The sequence below is a fragment of the Petaurus breviceps genome, unplaced genomic scaffold, assembly GCF_028583685.1.
Source record: "Petaurus breviceps papuanus isolate PSGF00001 unplaced genomic scaffold, PetGlider_PUasm1.0 184, whole genome shotgun sequence".
NCBI lineage: Eukaryota > Metazoa > Chordata > Mammalia > Diprotodontia > Petauridae > Petaurus > Petaurus breviceps.
This window is the reverse complement of record NW_027185793.1, coordinates 2002238-2020549: the sequence shown is the minus strand read 5'-3', so window position 1 is coordinate 2020549 and position 18312 is coordinate 2002238. Positions and strand designations below refer to the sequence as shown.

At 36.6% G+C, this 18312-nt stretch overlaps 1 protein-coding gene across 7 annotated transcripts in view; it reads right to left on the bottom strand.

Annotated features, from left to right (window-relative positions):
• The window catches only part of FOCAD (focadhesin), a 504358-nt gene that overhangs the window by 196291 nt on the left and 289755 nt on the right, over positions 1-18312 (bottom strand). For all 7 annotated transcript variants that reach the window (XM_069088078.1, XM_069088080.1, XM_069088077.1 and 4 more), the window contains 4 exons: positions 8795-8899; positions 7102-7203; positions 6262-6392; positions 2352-2478 (listed from right to left, as the gene is read on the bottom strand). In XM_069088078.1, the coding sequence (XP_068944179.1) occupies positions 2352-2478; positions 6262-6392; positions 7102-7203; positions 8795-8899 (465 nt within the window). The remainder of the gene's footprint in view (positions 1-2351; positions 2479-6261; positions 6393-7101; positions 7204-8794; positions 8900-18312) is intronic.

Sequence of the window (18312 nt, the reverse complement as noted above, 5' to 3'; positions counted from 1 at the left end):
CTCTAACTCTACACTTATTGATAAGGTCATTAGAGGAAGCACAGTACATTGGAACAAGGTAGTTGACCTTTCTGGACTTCAGCTCCCTTTTGTACTAGACAATCTCTAACGACCCGGTAGGTCTAAATTCAGAATGTGACCATCAGATTGTCTTCCAGTTGTATATTGATAGTTTTAGCTTCTGTTGTATATTTTTCTGCTGATTTGTCTTGAAGCTGGTCAATTTTATCTCTCAGTTAATACATGTATTAAAATTATGCACAAATAATATCAAGTTGTTTAAATTGTAACCATCTTTTAAAAATTTTTTTCACTCTAATCAGTTTTTTCCTATTAATAGCAAATTAAAATTTTCTTTAGTATAAACCATGATAAAAATTCTTGCAACAAATGCACCTTCATTTTTAGAAGCATTGCTGATGACAATTCATTGGTTTTTCTCCAGTCACCATTTTAGACTTTTATTGCATAATATTAATTTGTATTATTGTAGCTTTTTTCTTCTTTTCTTTTTATGTAAAGTAATTTTCTTATGAGGTATTTTGGAGGAATTTTTTAGTTTCTGCTATTGTTTAGTGTATCTGCAGTCTTATCTTTAGGGGAATATTAGAGACCTGGACCCTTCTGATGAAACATTCACCTTCTTGTTTTGAGTCCCTATCCTTTAAATGCTACCTCCTCCATTCAGCTTCCTAGGCTTCCCTCTATTCCATAATAACACTCCTTCTTAAACTTTATTCATATATACTCTTTCATGTATATGCTACTCAAATGTATATAATCCTTAATCAATGAAGATAACAACCCTTCTGTACTTCAGCAGAGTTTTTATGAATTCTAACTGAAAAAAAAATGATCCAATTAAATCCACAAATTTAATGAGCCTCAAGTCCATCACCTCAAATGAATACATAGTCCTCATTGGTCCATATATAAAATTCTTCTAACTTAGAAGGCTTTCTATTCACTAAACATTCTGCAGTCACTGAAAATCTCAAGTCACCTCATAACTCTGTGAGGAAACAGAATTAGGCTTTGAGGGGAAAGCCCTTATCTAAAATTTGGCTCACCTCCAACACTCATGTTGGAAGAATGAATGAAGGTGATTATGTTACAGAATCCCCATTAAACTCTATTGATGATGGTAAAATCATCCACTATTTTAAATCAGTCATGTAACTGAGGGAAAACACCAGGATTTCAGTGACTTTTTCAGGGTATTCTAGCTGGATGATGACTTCCAAGAGTCAATAAAGATCTTCTCAGAGTATCAAATGCTTTTGTAAAATCAATGTATAAAACTTGTGTGGTTTGGCTGTGATTTTCTGCATTCAGGGAGAGATTGTGTTTGCCATCTGTAACACTTGGAAGAGACTTGAACAGGTTCCTAGACAACAAAGCTTTAGAATATGATTTAAAATCCTAGCTCTAACACTGACTCATTGTCTCACATCATATCTCTAGAAGAGCATAGATACTCTGCTTATCATCAAGAAATTAATAATCTTCTCTGGATGTAAAAGTGATCCCGGTTCAGTCCACATTTCCCTTCCACTGATCACTACTGCCTATGCTGGGTAGAAACACTGCCCAGAAATGAATTCATTAAAAGTACTGTCAACAAAAATTTTCATTGTAATCTTACAAAGAGAATAAGGAAAGAAGAAGGAAGGAGCAATAGAACAAGAAGATGTTGTTTGTCAAGTTATCTTTGGGTTCAATGCTTAGTCTTCACTAGGATCAGCAGAATCTGAAAACTTGAAGAAAAGCCACATTAAGAGGTAGTATGGCCCCAGAGTTAGAAGGACCCGAGTTCAGTTCCAGCCTCAGACACTTAACACCCACACACACACACACACACACACACACACAAAAACTAGCCGTGTAACCTTGGGCAAGTTACTTAACCCCAACTGCCTTCCAAAAAGAAAAAAAAAAAGAGGTAGCATGGATGAAGTGCTTTACTTGGAGTCAGGAAGACAGGTTTAAATCCCACTGCCAACACTTACTAACTATGGCTGGGGGTGTCACTTCAAGTCTCCAAAACCTCATTGTCACCTATATAATCTAGGGATAACCATACCTGAAAGAATCTACCTTGTAAGACTGTTATAAAGCAAAAATGAAACCATAACAAGGGTCTTTGGAAAACCTAAATCATGATGTGATTATTAATAAATGATCCCTTGTTCTTAATTATCTACTAAAAAGTCACTGTGAAATGGGTTTGTAAATTTCTCTAAAAGGATCACCTAAGAAACATTTTTCTGAATGAACAGTTGGACTCTGGGCTCTCCTCTGCCCAGACACTATTCTGTAACATTCTCCAAAACAACTCAAATGAAGCCTACCTCGGCTTGACAGAGTGCATGAAGACCTTGTAATACCAAAGCTGCTGGAGTAGCTTGATCAGGCTTTGTGCATTCATTCAACACCTGTGAAATGGCTGCCAACATATCTGCCCCATGCTGATATGGTCTATTGAAAAATCATGGGGAAAAAAAAAGGAAAATGAATCAGTGTTAATACTTACAGATTCTCTGCATATAATGGCCAGCATCAATGCTGAAAAGACAGCTTCATCACATCTGTGCTTAATCCATTTTGTTCTTCCTAAAAATTGGCACAGACTCCTATTAACATCTTAACTGATTGCATCCTAATTCTTCATGAAGAAATATTTTGCAAAGAAGAAAAGGCAATTTTAGACTCCAGTTAACTCAGCCAAAAGTCTAGAATGAGAGAAGAAGATGGGAACGGAGCAGGTAAAGATATTCCTTTTTTATCTTGGGTTATACTTTTTCAATTAAGGTCAACTTCCTGTTTTGGGGGGAGTAGTACAGCACCTAGAGTAAGACAAAACAGTCGTGGGATCTTGCAGCACACTCCACTGCCAGGTCCTACTTCTGTAGGAATTTGAAAACATTCATGATGGCAGACTATTAAATTATAGAACTATAATTAGTTTTAAATAGTATCAATTTATTCTCTCCCCCACACACATATTTTTAACAGCACAAGAAAGAAAATAAGCTACTGAAAAGTGGAATATCACTAAGTGTAATTCTGTTATTGGAGGGAAGGGGGAAGGAATCTCAACCACTCCTAATTTATTTAGTTATGGAGAAGAGAAGCCATCTCCCTGATTCCTCTATGTCTAGTTTTTTTTTTTCAAGGTTACACGGCCAGTTATTTCTGGGTGTGGTGCTGAGTATCTGAGCCCGGATTTGATCCAGGTCATCCCGACACTGGAGCCAGTGCTCTTACTCGCTGAGCCACCTGGCCGCCCCTAAGCAATTGGGGTTAAGTAACTTGCTCAAGGTTACACGGCCAGGTGTTTCTGGGTGGGTGCTAAGTGTCCGAGCCCGGGATTCGATCTCCAGGTCTTCTCAACACTGGAGCCGGTGCTCTTACTCGCTGTGCTACCTGGCCGCCCCTCTATGTCTAGTTTTTAAAAGCACAGAATATCATTAACAATTCCAGGCTATTTTCTTTTTAGTTAACAGTCACAAATAATTCCTTCCATGATAAAATCCCTATAATTACAGATAATAAAATAATAAGACATTAAGGTAGAGTGAGTAAAATAATTTGTGCCTATAAGTCTAGTACTTCAGTTTCAAGGCTCTGAATTTAGAAAAAATAAGAGTGATCATATTTTGCATTTTGTGTTCTGCAAACAACAATTGTATGCAGAAAAATTTATCTAAGAGTTGTAAAAAAAATATTAACTGGGTCTTATAGTTAGCCACAGAAAGAAAAAAAGGTCAAGTTCAATTTTACAAAGTGAAAGTAACCTCCTCAGATTTTTTTGCAAGTACTAAAACAATCCCTCCAACTGGAACACCATCAAAATACTTTTAAGCAGGTTGGCAGATGTGATTGCAAAATCACTGTCAATGATCTTTTAAAGATGGAAGACAATAAATAATAGGATTAGGGAAAGACAACTGTCCCAAATTTTCAAAAGAGAAAAATAAATTATGGTCACTTAGCTTGACTGATTTCTGGCAAAATTCTAGGACTCATTTTGGCAGGGGTATAGTTAGTATCTACAAAAGGAAGCAATGATCAAAGAGTGATTATGGCTTCATAATGAAGCATGCCAGGATTTTTTTTAAATAAAGTTACACTATCAAGGGAATACTAGAAATTCTGTTTAACAAAATTTTAGCAAAGCTTTGGACAAAGTCTCACACTATTTTTCAGGACAAGATCAAGAAATGTAGTTTAGACAATAATAAAAGTTTAGGTATATTTGGAACTGGTTGAATGAGCAGACCCAAAATGCAGTCATTAATGGTTCTGTTACTATGGAAGGAGATCTCTAGGGAAATGTCTGGATATCTCTGTGTGGCTATATGTTGCACAGATGGCAAGAGAAATGATACTGGGGTGGCTAAGTGGCACAGTGAGTAAGAGTGCCGGCCCCAGAGTTGGGAAAACTCAGGATCAGTTCCGGCCTCAGATACTTAACACCCACACAAAAAATAACTGGCCGTGTAACCTTGGGCAAGTTACTTAACCCCAACTGCTTTAAAAAAAAAATAGAAATGAAATGCTATTTTGGGAAAAAAGTTGGCCTTGGAGTCCAGAGAAATATGGTTCAAATCAAACTTGGAAATGTGTTAGTTGTGTGACCACAGGCAAGCCACTTAACTTGAGCTAATTTGCAAAATGGAGATATTTGTGATACCTACTTTGTCAGGGTTTGCTGAAAGGATTAAATGAAATAATCTACATAAAGTGCTTTGCCAATGGTAAAGTACTGGACAAATATCAGTAGGTTGGGCTATTTTATTGTTTTTGGTTTTGGCCCTGGAGAGGAAAGAGGGAGACAAAGAGAGGGTGGATACTAAAACCCTCTACCTAATTTCATTAGGGTAGAGGTCTCCCCAATAAGGAAACTTCTACCAATGGAGATCAACAACTGTTCTGAGAAAATTGTTTCTCTTGGAGAGTTACCTGGGGCACTGAGAAGAAACTTGCCAATGGTCACACAGCCAGGATGTATAAGAGGCAGGACTAGAGATCAGGTCATACTGACTACAAGGTCAGCTATTTAATAATTCTAACATACTACCCCTTGTTTTAATTACTATGAATACATGCTTATCCAATGTGCAGATGACACCAGGCTATGAGCAGTAACTAACAAACTGATGGCCCATGGGTTGGGAAAAGATCTTGCTTTAGAATGCTGGGCAGAAATAAGAAAGAGGAAATTTAAGAGGGATAAATGAAAACTTTTAATATTTGAGGTGGAAAAAACAAATCTAATTAAGTAGTACAAATTGGGAAAGGGATGGCTAGACAGTAAATCATCTAAAAATATCTGGGGAGGCAAGGGGTGGGGGCAGGAAGAAGTTAGGGTAATGTAAGCTCACTGACTCAACAGTGATAGCTAAGCTAAAAAAGCTAATGTGGTCTTTGGCTGCATTAAGGGAGGCTCACATCCAGGATTGGGAAGGTGATAATCCCTGTGGTCAGATCACACTTGAGTAGTACTATGCTTAGTTCTGGGTGCCATACTTTAGGAAGGATATTAATAAACTGGATAGTGGCCAGATCAAGGTAACTAGAATGGTGAAAGAACTCAAGATCATGCGGGACTGGCTAAAAGAAGTGGGAGATTATATTATACATAATATATAATAATAATATACAGTAATATAATATAGATGACAATATATAAATTATATTTAACAGCTGTCATGGAGGAGAGGTATGAGGTTTATTCTTCTTGAAGTAGGGGAAAAAAGAGGAACAGAAACAGGAGACAGAAACTAGGTTCAATACAAGGCTAAATGTCCTCATAATTAGATCTATGAGCAGAATAGCTGCCTGGAGAAATGGTGGTCTCCTTTCCCTCTCCACCCCACCCTACCCCCCAGAAGTCTTTCAATATAGGCAGATGCTGTTCAGGGGATGCTTAAACTTCTGTTGTATTAAATCAAAGATTCTAGTAATCCTTTGGGAGTCCAGTGAAGCCTATGCATCCCTTTTGAGAATAACTTTTTAAATGCATAAAATGAAATATATAGGATTCCAAAGGAAACCAATTTTACCAAAATACAGTTCTCAAAGTATTAAAAAAAAAAAAGTTCAAGGAACCCAAGTTAAGAACCTCTGGACTAAGTGATCTCTGTCCATTTCAACTCTCAGATTTCATGATTCTAGGATTCCTAGCACCAAGAACTTAAAATCCAAACTGTGTATGCATGTATAAGTCTACACACTTGTGTGGACACTAGATATTACCTTTGTATACATATATCCCTGATGGAGGCTGCTTTGGCAATTAGTTTCTCCCACTGGGCCTCTTTGCTCACAGACAAAGATGGTACATCCAACAATGCCATGAACCGCTGCAGTTCAGGGTACACACGATCCTAGGGAGAATTAAATTTATTAAAAAGAGTTATTTTCCAAATAATATAATTATTGTTACAAAAATTTCATGCTGCTATAAAATGCCTAACCTTCATTTCTTCATCTTGTCCCAAAAAATAGTAAGAGACTTTGTCCAAAGCTTTGCTAAAATTTTGGTAAACAAAATTTCTAGTATTCCCTCGATAGCATGACCATATTTAAAATGAAAAATTCATAATTATTATGAAGCCATAAGAAGCTTCCTTCACCTCCTCTCACTCACTTCTTAATCTCTTGTGTATAAAATTCTGACCTCATTGCTCAAAAGAAAGAACTTTCCCCAAAATCACTCTTAATTGCCAAACTTGATGGTCTTTTTCGCAGGCCTTGCTCTCCTTGACCTTGTTGGAGCATTTGATGCTGGTGACTCCTCTCTCTTGGGTACTTTCTCTTCTCTAAGTATTCATGACCCTATTCTGTCCTGGTTCTCATCCTAACTGTCTCTCAGATTTTTCTAAGTTTCCTTTAGCAGGGCATGACAGAATGTATGCTCTCTGAGAGCAGAAACTACTTTGTTTTTGTATCTATATTCCCAAAGCCTAGGACAATGCCTGGCACAATCAAGAAGTTTAATAATTTTTTTTAACCTAAGATGAATCATAATTTACAGTAACAAAATATTCTACTTCTTAAACAAAAGACTTTCACAACAGTTTATCTGGGGCTCACCTGTTTCTCCCACAAAGAAGTCATTAAGCGTAAAGTGACAGCTCTAAATTGGGGAGTGTTTCCTAGAACCTGGATTACTCGCAGTATCTGGGCAACACAAACCTGGAAAATATAGCAGCAGTTTAAGGGACTGTTCTCAAACTGTTAACTTTAAATGATAAAGGATTTTCAGGTTTGCAAAATGCTTTACAAATATTTATCCTTCTACAATGCTAGATTATATTATTTTATAATTATAGGATAATATAAATTTAACAGATATTTTATATTACATGTTTATTATATATTTTGGCATTGTAATATTACGCAAATATATAATATTATCTCAGTAGATATAGCACTGGGCCTGGAGCCTGAAAGGCCTGAGTTCAAATTCAGTCACAGTCACTCACCAGCTATGTGACCCTAGCTATGTCAATTACCCTATGTTTGCTGTAGAAGGAAATGGCAAAATACTCTACTATCTTTGCCAAGAAAGCCCAATTTAGGGGATTGGGAGTGGGGGTGGAGGGGTCAGACACAACTCATCAACAACACTCATCATTTCCTCATTACACCCCAGATGTTATTTTTATAATTTTATAGATGAAGAAACTAAGGCAGAGCAGGGATTAAGTGACTTGACCAAGGTCACACAGTTAATAAGTAAGTGTCTGAGGGTGAATTTGAAATTAGGTCTTCCTGTCTTCAGTACTATATCCCCAGTACTACTTGGCTGCTTCACATTAACCTTAAGAATGTAATTAAATGGGGCGGCCAGGTAACACAGTGAGTAAAAGCACCGGCCCCAGTGTCGGGATGACCTGGGGGATTGAATCCGGGCTCAAATACTTAGTATCCACCCAGAAACACCTGGCCGTGTAACCTTGAGCAAGTTACTTAACCTCAATTGCTTAAGAAAAAAAAAAAGAATGCAATTAAATGAAGACTACATTCCATAAGCCTCTGGATATTTGTGTATAAGGGGTGGGTGAATGCAAGAACACCAACCATCAGGTCTGATGACACAGAGATTAATCTCAATCTTTGAGAAGTCAAGTATGAACACAATGATTCTGCAGTCTGGAATCTGAAGGCTATAATTAGTATTCTTACAAAATGCTTCCTAAGTTATTTGTGGCACTTAGCATCACAATGGAAAGAGCACTGGATTCAGAGTGCACAGGCCTGAGTTTCCAACTCTGGCTCTGCCCCTTTTTAGCTGAGCAGCCTTGGTCATGTCATTTAATCATCTGGTGTCTCCATCTCCTCTTCTATAAGATGAAAGGGATGAACTACAGGATCTGGGCTCATTTTCATCTCTCATTTCCATGAACCACCAACCACCTGCACCATCACAGAAGCAGAGACTTAGAGCTGAAAGTGAAGCTAGAAGCCTTTGAGGCCGACTCCCTCATTTTTGAGAGGAGGAAAATGAGGTTGAGAGAGGTCCGGTGATTTGACCAGGGACACAGAACTAGTAAGTACATGAGTCAGGACGTGAACTCGGCTCTTCCTGCCTCAAAGCCACTCTGCTACCCAGATGCTTCTAGTCATCTTAAGCTAACAAGATAAACAATGCTTCATACTCTGAAGAATTTATAGGATTTGTTCATGATGCAAAATCGGTTTCAAAATGTTGTTTTCTTTATTAAAAATTTTCCTAAAACAATGGAAGATTTTTTAGAAAAGTTAATTCTGTCAATATACTCACCTTATGTACACCCAAAGTAGGTAGAGTATACAAAATATCAATGTAGGAATGAGGTTCCAGTGGTCTTCCAAGCTTGAACATCAAAACAGGGACTAGATTTGGTACCTAGAACAAATACAAAGGGTATTTTAAAGTATGCTACTTACCTAGATAAAAGCAGTACAAATGCCATTTTTCTTATCCCCAATGAATATTATAAGTTGGCAAGTAATAAAACAGCACAATTTTGTCTCCTAACTCCCTTCCTCCTCTATCCTTTTCTCTTCCAACTGAAAAGCATTTATTGAGCAATTATCTGCCTAATGAGGCACCAGGGTAATAAGAAAGGATTAACTCCAAAAGCCCTCAAGAAACTTACAGTCTTATTATAGAACCAGTACATGTATGAAATGGGGAGCTGGGAGGCTCAATGCACAGAGAGCTCAGTCTGAATTCAGAAAGACTTATCTTCCTGGGTTCAAATCTGACCTCAGACTCTTTCTAGCTGTGTGACCCTGAACTTAACTCTGTTTGCCTCAGTTTCCTCATCTGTAGGATGCACTGGAGAAGGATATGGCAAACCACTCCAGTATCTTTGCCAAGAAGACCCCAAAAGGCATCACAGAGTGGGAAATGACTGAACAACTAGCATAATCAATCAATCAATAAGGGACTAGTGTGTACCAGGCACTATCTTAGGCCCTTAGCATACAATTACAAAGAACCACATAATCCTTACCCAAGGTGAGCTTACATTCTAATGGGGAGAAAAATTAACAAGTACCTAGCATAAATATAAACATACAGATATCTATATATATAGACACATACAAATATGTGTTTTGTGCATTAACCCAGAAGAATTATAGACAAGACACTATGGGAGGGGAAGGACCATCCGTTGGGGAAGTAAGATGGCGTCTAAGCTACATCTTAAAGGGAGAGAAGAACTCTATAACGCAGATATACAAAGAAGTACATTCCAGGCCGAGATGCCCATCCCCATAAAACTTGAGGGCTGAATTGAATGAGCCCTAAAACCCTACAGGTCTATTAATTAGAAGGCAACATAGCACACAAACGATGAAATCATAGCTCAGAAAAAGAGGTGGTTGAGCCTCCCTGAACACACAATGACACTTAAATGTAAGAAAAGTAACCAAATAATGTGTTTGTGATATTAATGTTAGAGACATTCCATTTCCCAAGTGCTAAACTGGACAACTATCCTTTGGCCTATTTGCTAAATTTTTTTTATTTTTCTTACTCCCTGTGTCTGTCTGTCTTAGAAATCCATACGCCTGGAAAGAATATCTGATTCCTTCCTTCCTCTGGGCCAGTGAGAATACTAAACACTGAGCATTCATTCGGGAAACATTTCTTAATGAGGAGGATACATCATAGAAGAGTTTGATGGCATACATTTAATGGCTACAACCTTAGAAACTATATATTTGGGGAGGATTTATGTTTTTCACATCCAGTGGAGTGATTATTGGAATAAAGCTTCGACTACCTTCACTTTCAGCAATTGCAGTGAGACAAATTTTTTGTGTTGGCTCCTCAATCCCCATTTTAATTAAAAACAAAGGTTACCCTATCCTGTGTCTCAATGAATTATTCCTTCTGGAAACAGCTTTTAACAAGACATTCTGACAGACTCTTAATTCTAGAAAGGAAGTTTGGGAAATTTACTAGCATCTTATAAAACAATATATTCTAACTTGTGACCTTTAAGCAAATGTTTTAATTATACTTTGGGGAGTGAAATGACAAATATCTTTCCTTAATGTGCTCATCTGAGAATATAGCTGATGTTTCCCTTCTTTTGGCTAGGTTTTGTTGTTTTTTTCCTTGGTGATGTGGAGAAGGGAAAGATAAATCCAGGATATATATATATATATGTATATATATATATATATATACACACATACAAACACACACACACATAACTGTATTCATAACCACTGAATCATTAATTCTACTTCTAAGTATATGCCCTTCAAATATTTAACTGACACAAGGGTCATTAAAATATATTTATACATTTTTAATTCTAAAATTTTTAAAAATTATGTTAGGACTCTGAGTTAGCAAAAATTAAAAAAAAACTCGAAAAAAGTAGATGTCTATTTATTGTAAGACTACTGTGAAGATGATAGGATAGGAACTTCTTGAAATATGGTTATTCCAAAACAACTGATGAATATGTGGGATTCAGAGACTGGAGATTCATAAGAAATGACAGAAAGTGAAGGAAGTAGAACCAAGAGAATGGTAACTATTCTCTTCTTTGTGACAAAGGAAAAATATTAAAAATTAATTAAAATTTTATTTTCTTTAAAAGATAGCCCACTCCCAGATCCACAATTTCCTTCACTATCAAGAAAATAAATAGGAAAAATGGCATGAATATTTTTAATTCATGAATACTTTCTTACAGCCTCATATTATGTAGACAGACAAGATGCTTCTTGGGGATAGGGACTGGGGAGGGGGAAATGTGTGTGGTGGTGAGGTCAATACAGTGGGCCTGTGAAAAGGCTATGGAAAATGGAAAGGAGAAAGCACCATCTGGCCTGCACTAGCATTCACAGGCGCTATCAGCAGAATACCTGGTAATACACTTCTTTCCAAAAACACATCTTTCTAGCATCCTCCTAACTCTTCCCATAAAAACTCTTACACTTCTCTGGATGAAATATTTCTGGGGTAAAGGCATCAGGGTATGGTGGACAAAGCATGGTCAGAAAAATAATACTTGACTGATCCACATTAATCTTAAGAGTAGTAAATGGCTAATTAGGGTACCCACCTGCAGTAAAACAAAATATTTACTTCCAGGAAAACAAAACAAAACAAACTGCAGGTTTCTCCCAAATCAGTCAGTGATATGAGTAATTTTTTTAATCCAGGGCTGACTTGGTTGAGTGTCCTTTGTATGACACCCAACTAACAAGCATATCTCTATGGTGGAGTAAGGTCACCTAGCACAATGAGGGAAAGTGACCTGTAGGGAGAGGCACTGGATTCTAATCCCATCCCTGCCATTTACTAAGCTGTTAGACTCAGTAAATCTTTGCCTTTCTTTGGGGCTCAATTTCCTCATCAGAAAAATGAGAAACATTAGAGGTTTAGATTTGATCACCTTTATGTCTCTTCCAGCGATAAATCCAAGATCTTAAATATTTGCACCCCGTCTCCCCACACATACACACACAAACACACAGACACACACTTACAAAGAGATCTCATTTGGTACTCATTAAATGACAATAAAATACAGTCTAATTAAGAGAGCAATATTGGGGCGGCCAGGTAGCACAGTAAGAGCACCGGCTCCAGTGTCGGGATGACCTGGGGATCAAATCCGGGCTCAGATACTTAGCACCACACCCAGAAACAACTGGCCGTGTAACCTTGAGCAAGTCATTTAACCCTGATTGCTTAAAAAAAATTTTAAAAAAAGAGAGCAATAAACAAACCTGGTCAGATAACTCTGTTAACATGAAGACAATCACTCCTTGAGTTGAGAGGAAATATCAAAGCCAAGTTTCCAAAAGGCTTTCTTCAACATCAGATGCTATATTCTATTTTGAAATATAGTAAAATCTCAATTATTCCAAGTACTTAGCACAGTACTTGGAATATAGTAGGCTATAATAGCTGATCACCTGATTAGCCAGAATGCAACTAACAAAAAGAACGAATTAATTGAATTTTGTTTTCCCTTTACTTGACTTTTGGGAAAATGAAATAATTTATGAAGATAAGGGGGAAAGGGGAGGAAAGAAGAAAGGGTAGAGAGTGAGGGATTTTTTTTTTGACATACTTTGTTTTTATAACACTTTTATTTCTGAAAACATCCTTCCTCTCTCCCTTCTTTACCATCTCTAGGAATAAACATTAAAAAAGAAAAAGAGTCCAGCAAAATCATTCACACTAAATATGCCTCATTGTAAATGTAATATTTCATGCCTATATTCCCCTGTCTCTAGCAAAGAAGAGAGACAGATGTATTTTCTCCTCTTGTCTTTGGGGACAAACTCAGTCATTATCAGGGATTTGTTTTGCAAATATAACAACTTCCAGAGTAAGTCCTAAAGTCATTACAAAGACAATCTAATTGCCCCTGCTTATTGGAGTCTATTATCCCATGGCTTGTCCATGATCACACAAATATTAAGTTTGAGAATGGATTCGAATTCAGCTCTCCTAACTCCAAATTTTGTATGCTATCTATTATTCCAAAGGATTTCTAAGATGCCTCAGATCTAAAATTCTGTAAGACTATGCTTAACAACGCAGCGAATCAATCCTAGCCCTCTGACCTTGTTAAAAGAAGCTATTTCAGTAAGATTCCAGTGGAAGAAGCAATATCCTAAGGCATATAGCCCATCTCCACATAAGCAAAGTCAGTTTTGCCTTAAGGGATAAGTATCAGAGCAGTAATTTCACTGATAAAATAAACACCAGGGTGACACAACTCCTTCCACAATGGCAGTCTGGACCTTTTCTGCAATTCATAATGTTAGAGATCTTAGAGAGTTGTCCAGAGGACTGAGAGGCTAATTGATTTTCCCAGGGTCATACAGAAGTATGTAGAACTTGAACCCAGGCCTTCCTGGTTTTAAGGCTGGCTCTCTATCCACTAAGGCAATTCTCAAGATTTTAATTGGCTCAAACACAAAAAGGTGGTTGAGGTAACATGCTGAAGTTAAAAAAAAAGCCAGGGCCCTCAAAGTCACCTATTCCTCTTTCAGGCTTCTGTCTAATGGAGAGACCATCATGGGAAAAACAAGGAAGCTGCACTCAAATGGATCAGTTCTGTATCCTTGCTGAATATCCTCTCCCTGCTTGCTATGACAAAGTAAACCTCTTTTGTTACCTGTCAAATGTTCTATGAGTGTTCCAGTCTTGAACCTAAGTTAGCAGAAGAGCATGATGCCTGGCCTATTAAAACTAGAGATATCAATATGGGCACTCCCTTCACTGGCACAATCACAACCATCCATTTCTTCTTCTGGGATGAAATTCCTGTCAAATTCCACCCAAAAATCCTCCACAAAATGCAAGAGAACTTCCTCTAGGCCATTTAATATTTTGTACATATCAGTGCAATATTCAAGCTACTCATCAGCTTGGACTGGGTTTTTTTTTTAATACTTTTTAAAATTAGGATCACAAAAATAAACATGAATATTTCAATATGAAAAGAGAAAGATATTGAATATGAAATAGCCACCATCATGTACCAATTGTTATGTGTCTGTCTGTAAATTTAACATAATAGTACCAACTACATAGATACAAAATATCTGTGTCTCCTACTGAACCTTCTTCTGCTATATTGTGTGTATTTTTAAAATCATTTTATTGGTGCTCCCCCTTTTGTCCCTGTATCACTGTCACTACCAGGGGTGTGCTAGACTGAGTTCATATTGGTTCACAAAACACAACTATTAAATTTTCTATCTGAGTAGTCCGCCTTTGCAAATTGGCATACAATACAAATGAGGGCGTGATTTATTTTTTATAATTATTTTCGTGATTGAAGAAAGTGAGGGGAAAATGTTAATAACACAGATTAAATCTAAAAAGGTACTATTTCAGAAAGCTCGATATTGAACATTTGCCAGCACATCCCTGATCACTGCCCACAATTCCCCTCTCAAAAAAAAAAAAAAAAAAAAAAAGGAAAAAAATCTTGCAAGCAAAATAAGGTTATACATTAGGTTTGCTTCATTCTACAGCTATAAGTCCAGTACCAGCAAGGAGGTGAAACGCATGCTTTATCATTGGTCACAATTAGCTACTGCACTGATTAGAATTCTTAAGTCTTTCAAAGTTCTTTCCCTTTATTTATAATGCTATAGTCAATGGATAAATTGTTTTCTTAGTTCTGCTTTCTTTACTGCATCAATTCATACAATTCTTCCTACAGTTCTCTGTAACCATCTCTTTTGTCATTTATTATAGTGTAAAAATATTTCATTTTATTCACATACATAATCTGTTCAACCATTCCTCAACTGATGAGCACTCCACCTTGTTTTCCAATTATTTGCTACAAAAGTGTTATAATAAATATTTTTGTACATATAAGCCTCAATACTCTTTCAGTAAAAATATATTATGTATATACACACTATATACATATATATATATATATGTCTTCGATGATATCTTTTATGCCACTTATTTCATGCATCCATGTTGTCATTGGCAATATACTAAAGTAATGGAAAGACACGTGGTGGGCATTCACATATTACCAAGGATGACTTACATGAAATAAGTTGTATAAAAGGTATCACCAAAGCCATACATTACTGGAATAAATAATATAAAATAAAAAGGGACTGTGCTGTTCGTTGAATGGCAGCCATATGGTATCAAGAGGATAATATCAGTATTAAAAGATATGTAGTAGGCTTTGGGTACAGGAAACAGCTTGAGCTCATTAAAAGTGATGCATAATTTCCTAAATGGAATCTAGTTCGCTCTCCTCCTCCTATTAAATTCTGGGTCTAAGTCAGCAACTACGTGCAGCGTCTGTCCAAGACACATGTACTAATAAACTATTACAATGGACAATGTATCTGAATACATGTGATAATCTGGAAAATATGCATTCTTCATAAAACTGGTTTTTCCTGGGTGGATTACTAGCTCAATCTTTACTGAGCGTCAAAAATATCATTGCGGAATAACTTACGACCATATAAGTTGTTAACCAGATGTTTATGTCATACCTAGGTCTGCCCATAAGTTTACACATCATTCAAGGGAGAAAAAAACTAGAACCAGAAGTTGTGACCTGGGTTCCAGTCCCAGCTCTGAAAGTAATCAAAGAAATCATTGATGCTCTTTGGACCATAATACTCTCCATAAAACAGAAGGATTGGACTGGATGATCTCTAATGTAACTTTCAAGGCTCATGCTCTAGTTCTAAGTTTTCCCAAATATAAGGAAGTACTGACACAATGTCAAAGTTCTCAGTTGCTTTACATAGGAACTAGTTATGATGACCTCTAAGGTTTCTTCTAGTTCTCTTTTGTTGGGGTAGAAAATAGTAAAATTATTGTTATTATAGGAAATACCCAGTGAGCAAACTTCCTTTACTAAATTCAGACTAGAAACTACTCTGTAGCTTAAATTTAGAAGCTAACATACAAAACCTTACCCCCCGTCCCCACTGCCAAAGTGTAAAGGTTTGTTCTTTCATTATTGCTTGCTAAACCAGAAACACATCAAGAAAGTAATTTATTATATTACCTATTAAAAAGTACAAAAACAACAAATATTTAAAGAGCATCTATTATGTGTAAGACATTTGTTCCACAAAAACAACACCCCTATCCTACAGGATGCTAAGCTAATAAAATTCTAAAAAATTTATGCTGGTCCATTTCTGTTACAGGAAATACTGTGACACCAGAGATCCAATATTAATGTCAGCATGCCTCAAATAATAGCTAACTTGTTTTCAGCAATGTACAATACAGCAAAATTAAAAATATAACAAATATGGATCCCTCTCTTTAAAGCACTGCAATGAGTCCAACAGAGCTTTCAGTCTGATCTTAGTATTCAGAATCCTATTCACATAACATAGGAGCATACTCCTATGTTTGAGTTATGATATTCAACCATGGAGGTTGACCACTTCCAGGCAAAAGGGGAAGAATCAGGTCAAGAGTTAAGCTCCTTTAAGGACCCATATTTCTCCAGCTCTCAAAATAGATTTCCTTTAGCAGAACATGGCATACACATGGTTCAACTGAGATATGCCTGGAGAGGAAGGCGGTAACTAGTTATCATTCATGCTGAAAGGCATAAATATTTAAACTAAAGCTTTATAAAAAAAATTGTTTCATTTGTATAACAGAGAGCAGCAAAAATATACTTCTAGCTGTTCATTACTGAGAACTTTATTATGCTTTCAATCCTGGCCCACTTTACAGAATAAACCAATGCTCAACACAACCTAATTTGATGGGCAAATAATGGGAGGACCAGTCCAGGTACTTATAAATGCTAAATGTTAGGGTAAATCTTACATTGGCTTTTGCACAGTTTCAAAAAGCAGACATGAAGATTCATTAGCTCTTAGCACATAGGAACCAGCTCAGAAGGCAGCCAAGTGAGTTGCCTAGCAACAGTGCATTTTGCATCTCTCCTTATCCCCAAAGATGCAACAGCAGCAGCAGCTAGGTCAAGCCTCTCATTAGCAACCTGACAAAGGGCTTCTTGCTCTCATTTTATAAAATTATTTGTATTTCAAGAATCTAGGTATTATGAACAACAATTACTATCATTGCTCCATTTCTTCCTCCTCTTAAGATCTACTTCAGTAAATAAGTTTTAATGCATATATCAAACTGTTTACCTGTAACAAAAGCAGCCCCTGCCAAACCCAGCAGGATTTATATGCCTATTCACATTTCTCTAACTGTTCTGTGTCTTTTCAGGTATATAATAATGAACCTGGGGGGATGTGGTTGGGGGATGGAGAGAGGAGATGCTGAAATAAAATAACAATAAGAAAAGAAATCAGTTTTAAAAAAAAAACCCACAAATGTAAATTTAAATCCTTCCAGAATTTTTTTTTCAAAATTACTTGTTATACCATCACTATTCCCTCTTCCCATCCAATCACAAAAAAAGGGGTGAGGGGTAACAGAAGAGACTCCTATTCAAGAGACAGACAGGCACTAGAGAACTAATAGACTGCAGCCAAATAGGTCTGCAGTTTATAATGAAAGTAATCTATTGGCAAGGAAATTCAGTTCCCAATTTAATAACTATGTTACAGAGCTGCATCTCAGATCAATACCAATTCATTCACCTCTGTAAAGATTCCTTCAAGTATATACTCTGTGAAAAGCTTGCATTCTGTTAGATATAAAATATTTAATATGATAATCCCCCTAACCTAAACCCAAACACTTAAAAGATACAAGCAAAAATTATAAAGAAAAATAGTTTTAATTTCATACCATAAAAATGTTTAAGATCAGAACTGACCTAATACCCTGGTGTCTTAACAAAAAAGGAAAGAAAGAAAGAAAGAAAAAAAAAGGCAGTAATAAACACACCGTCAACATTTTCCCAAGAGAATATACTACAACAAAACACCCTAGCCAGCAATAGCATTAATAGACACAGATAAGGATGGTATCCTGAGAAACATTTCAAGGCAATTTTCATTAAACAAAATCAAACGTGATGGATTTTTCCTAACTTGACTTCTACCTGAAGAGAACAATGCAAACAATTAGTTCCCCTTTTTTTTCTTCCTCACCCTTTCCATACTGAAAAATAGCACAGAATGAATTTTCAAAAGGATTTTCCAGAAGGGTGTCATTTACCACTAAAATATTTCATTTCATCAGTTTAAAGACTATAAAAGGGGTGAATGTCCTCCAGAGCCTCTAGTAATGGTAATAGAGCTTCTGTTACTATTCATAAGTGATCTTTCAGTGAGATGATTTAATTCACACACACACACACACACACACACACACACACACAC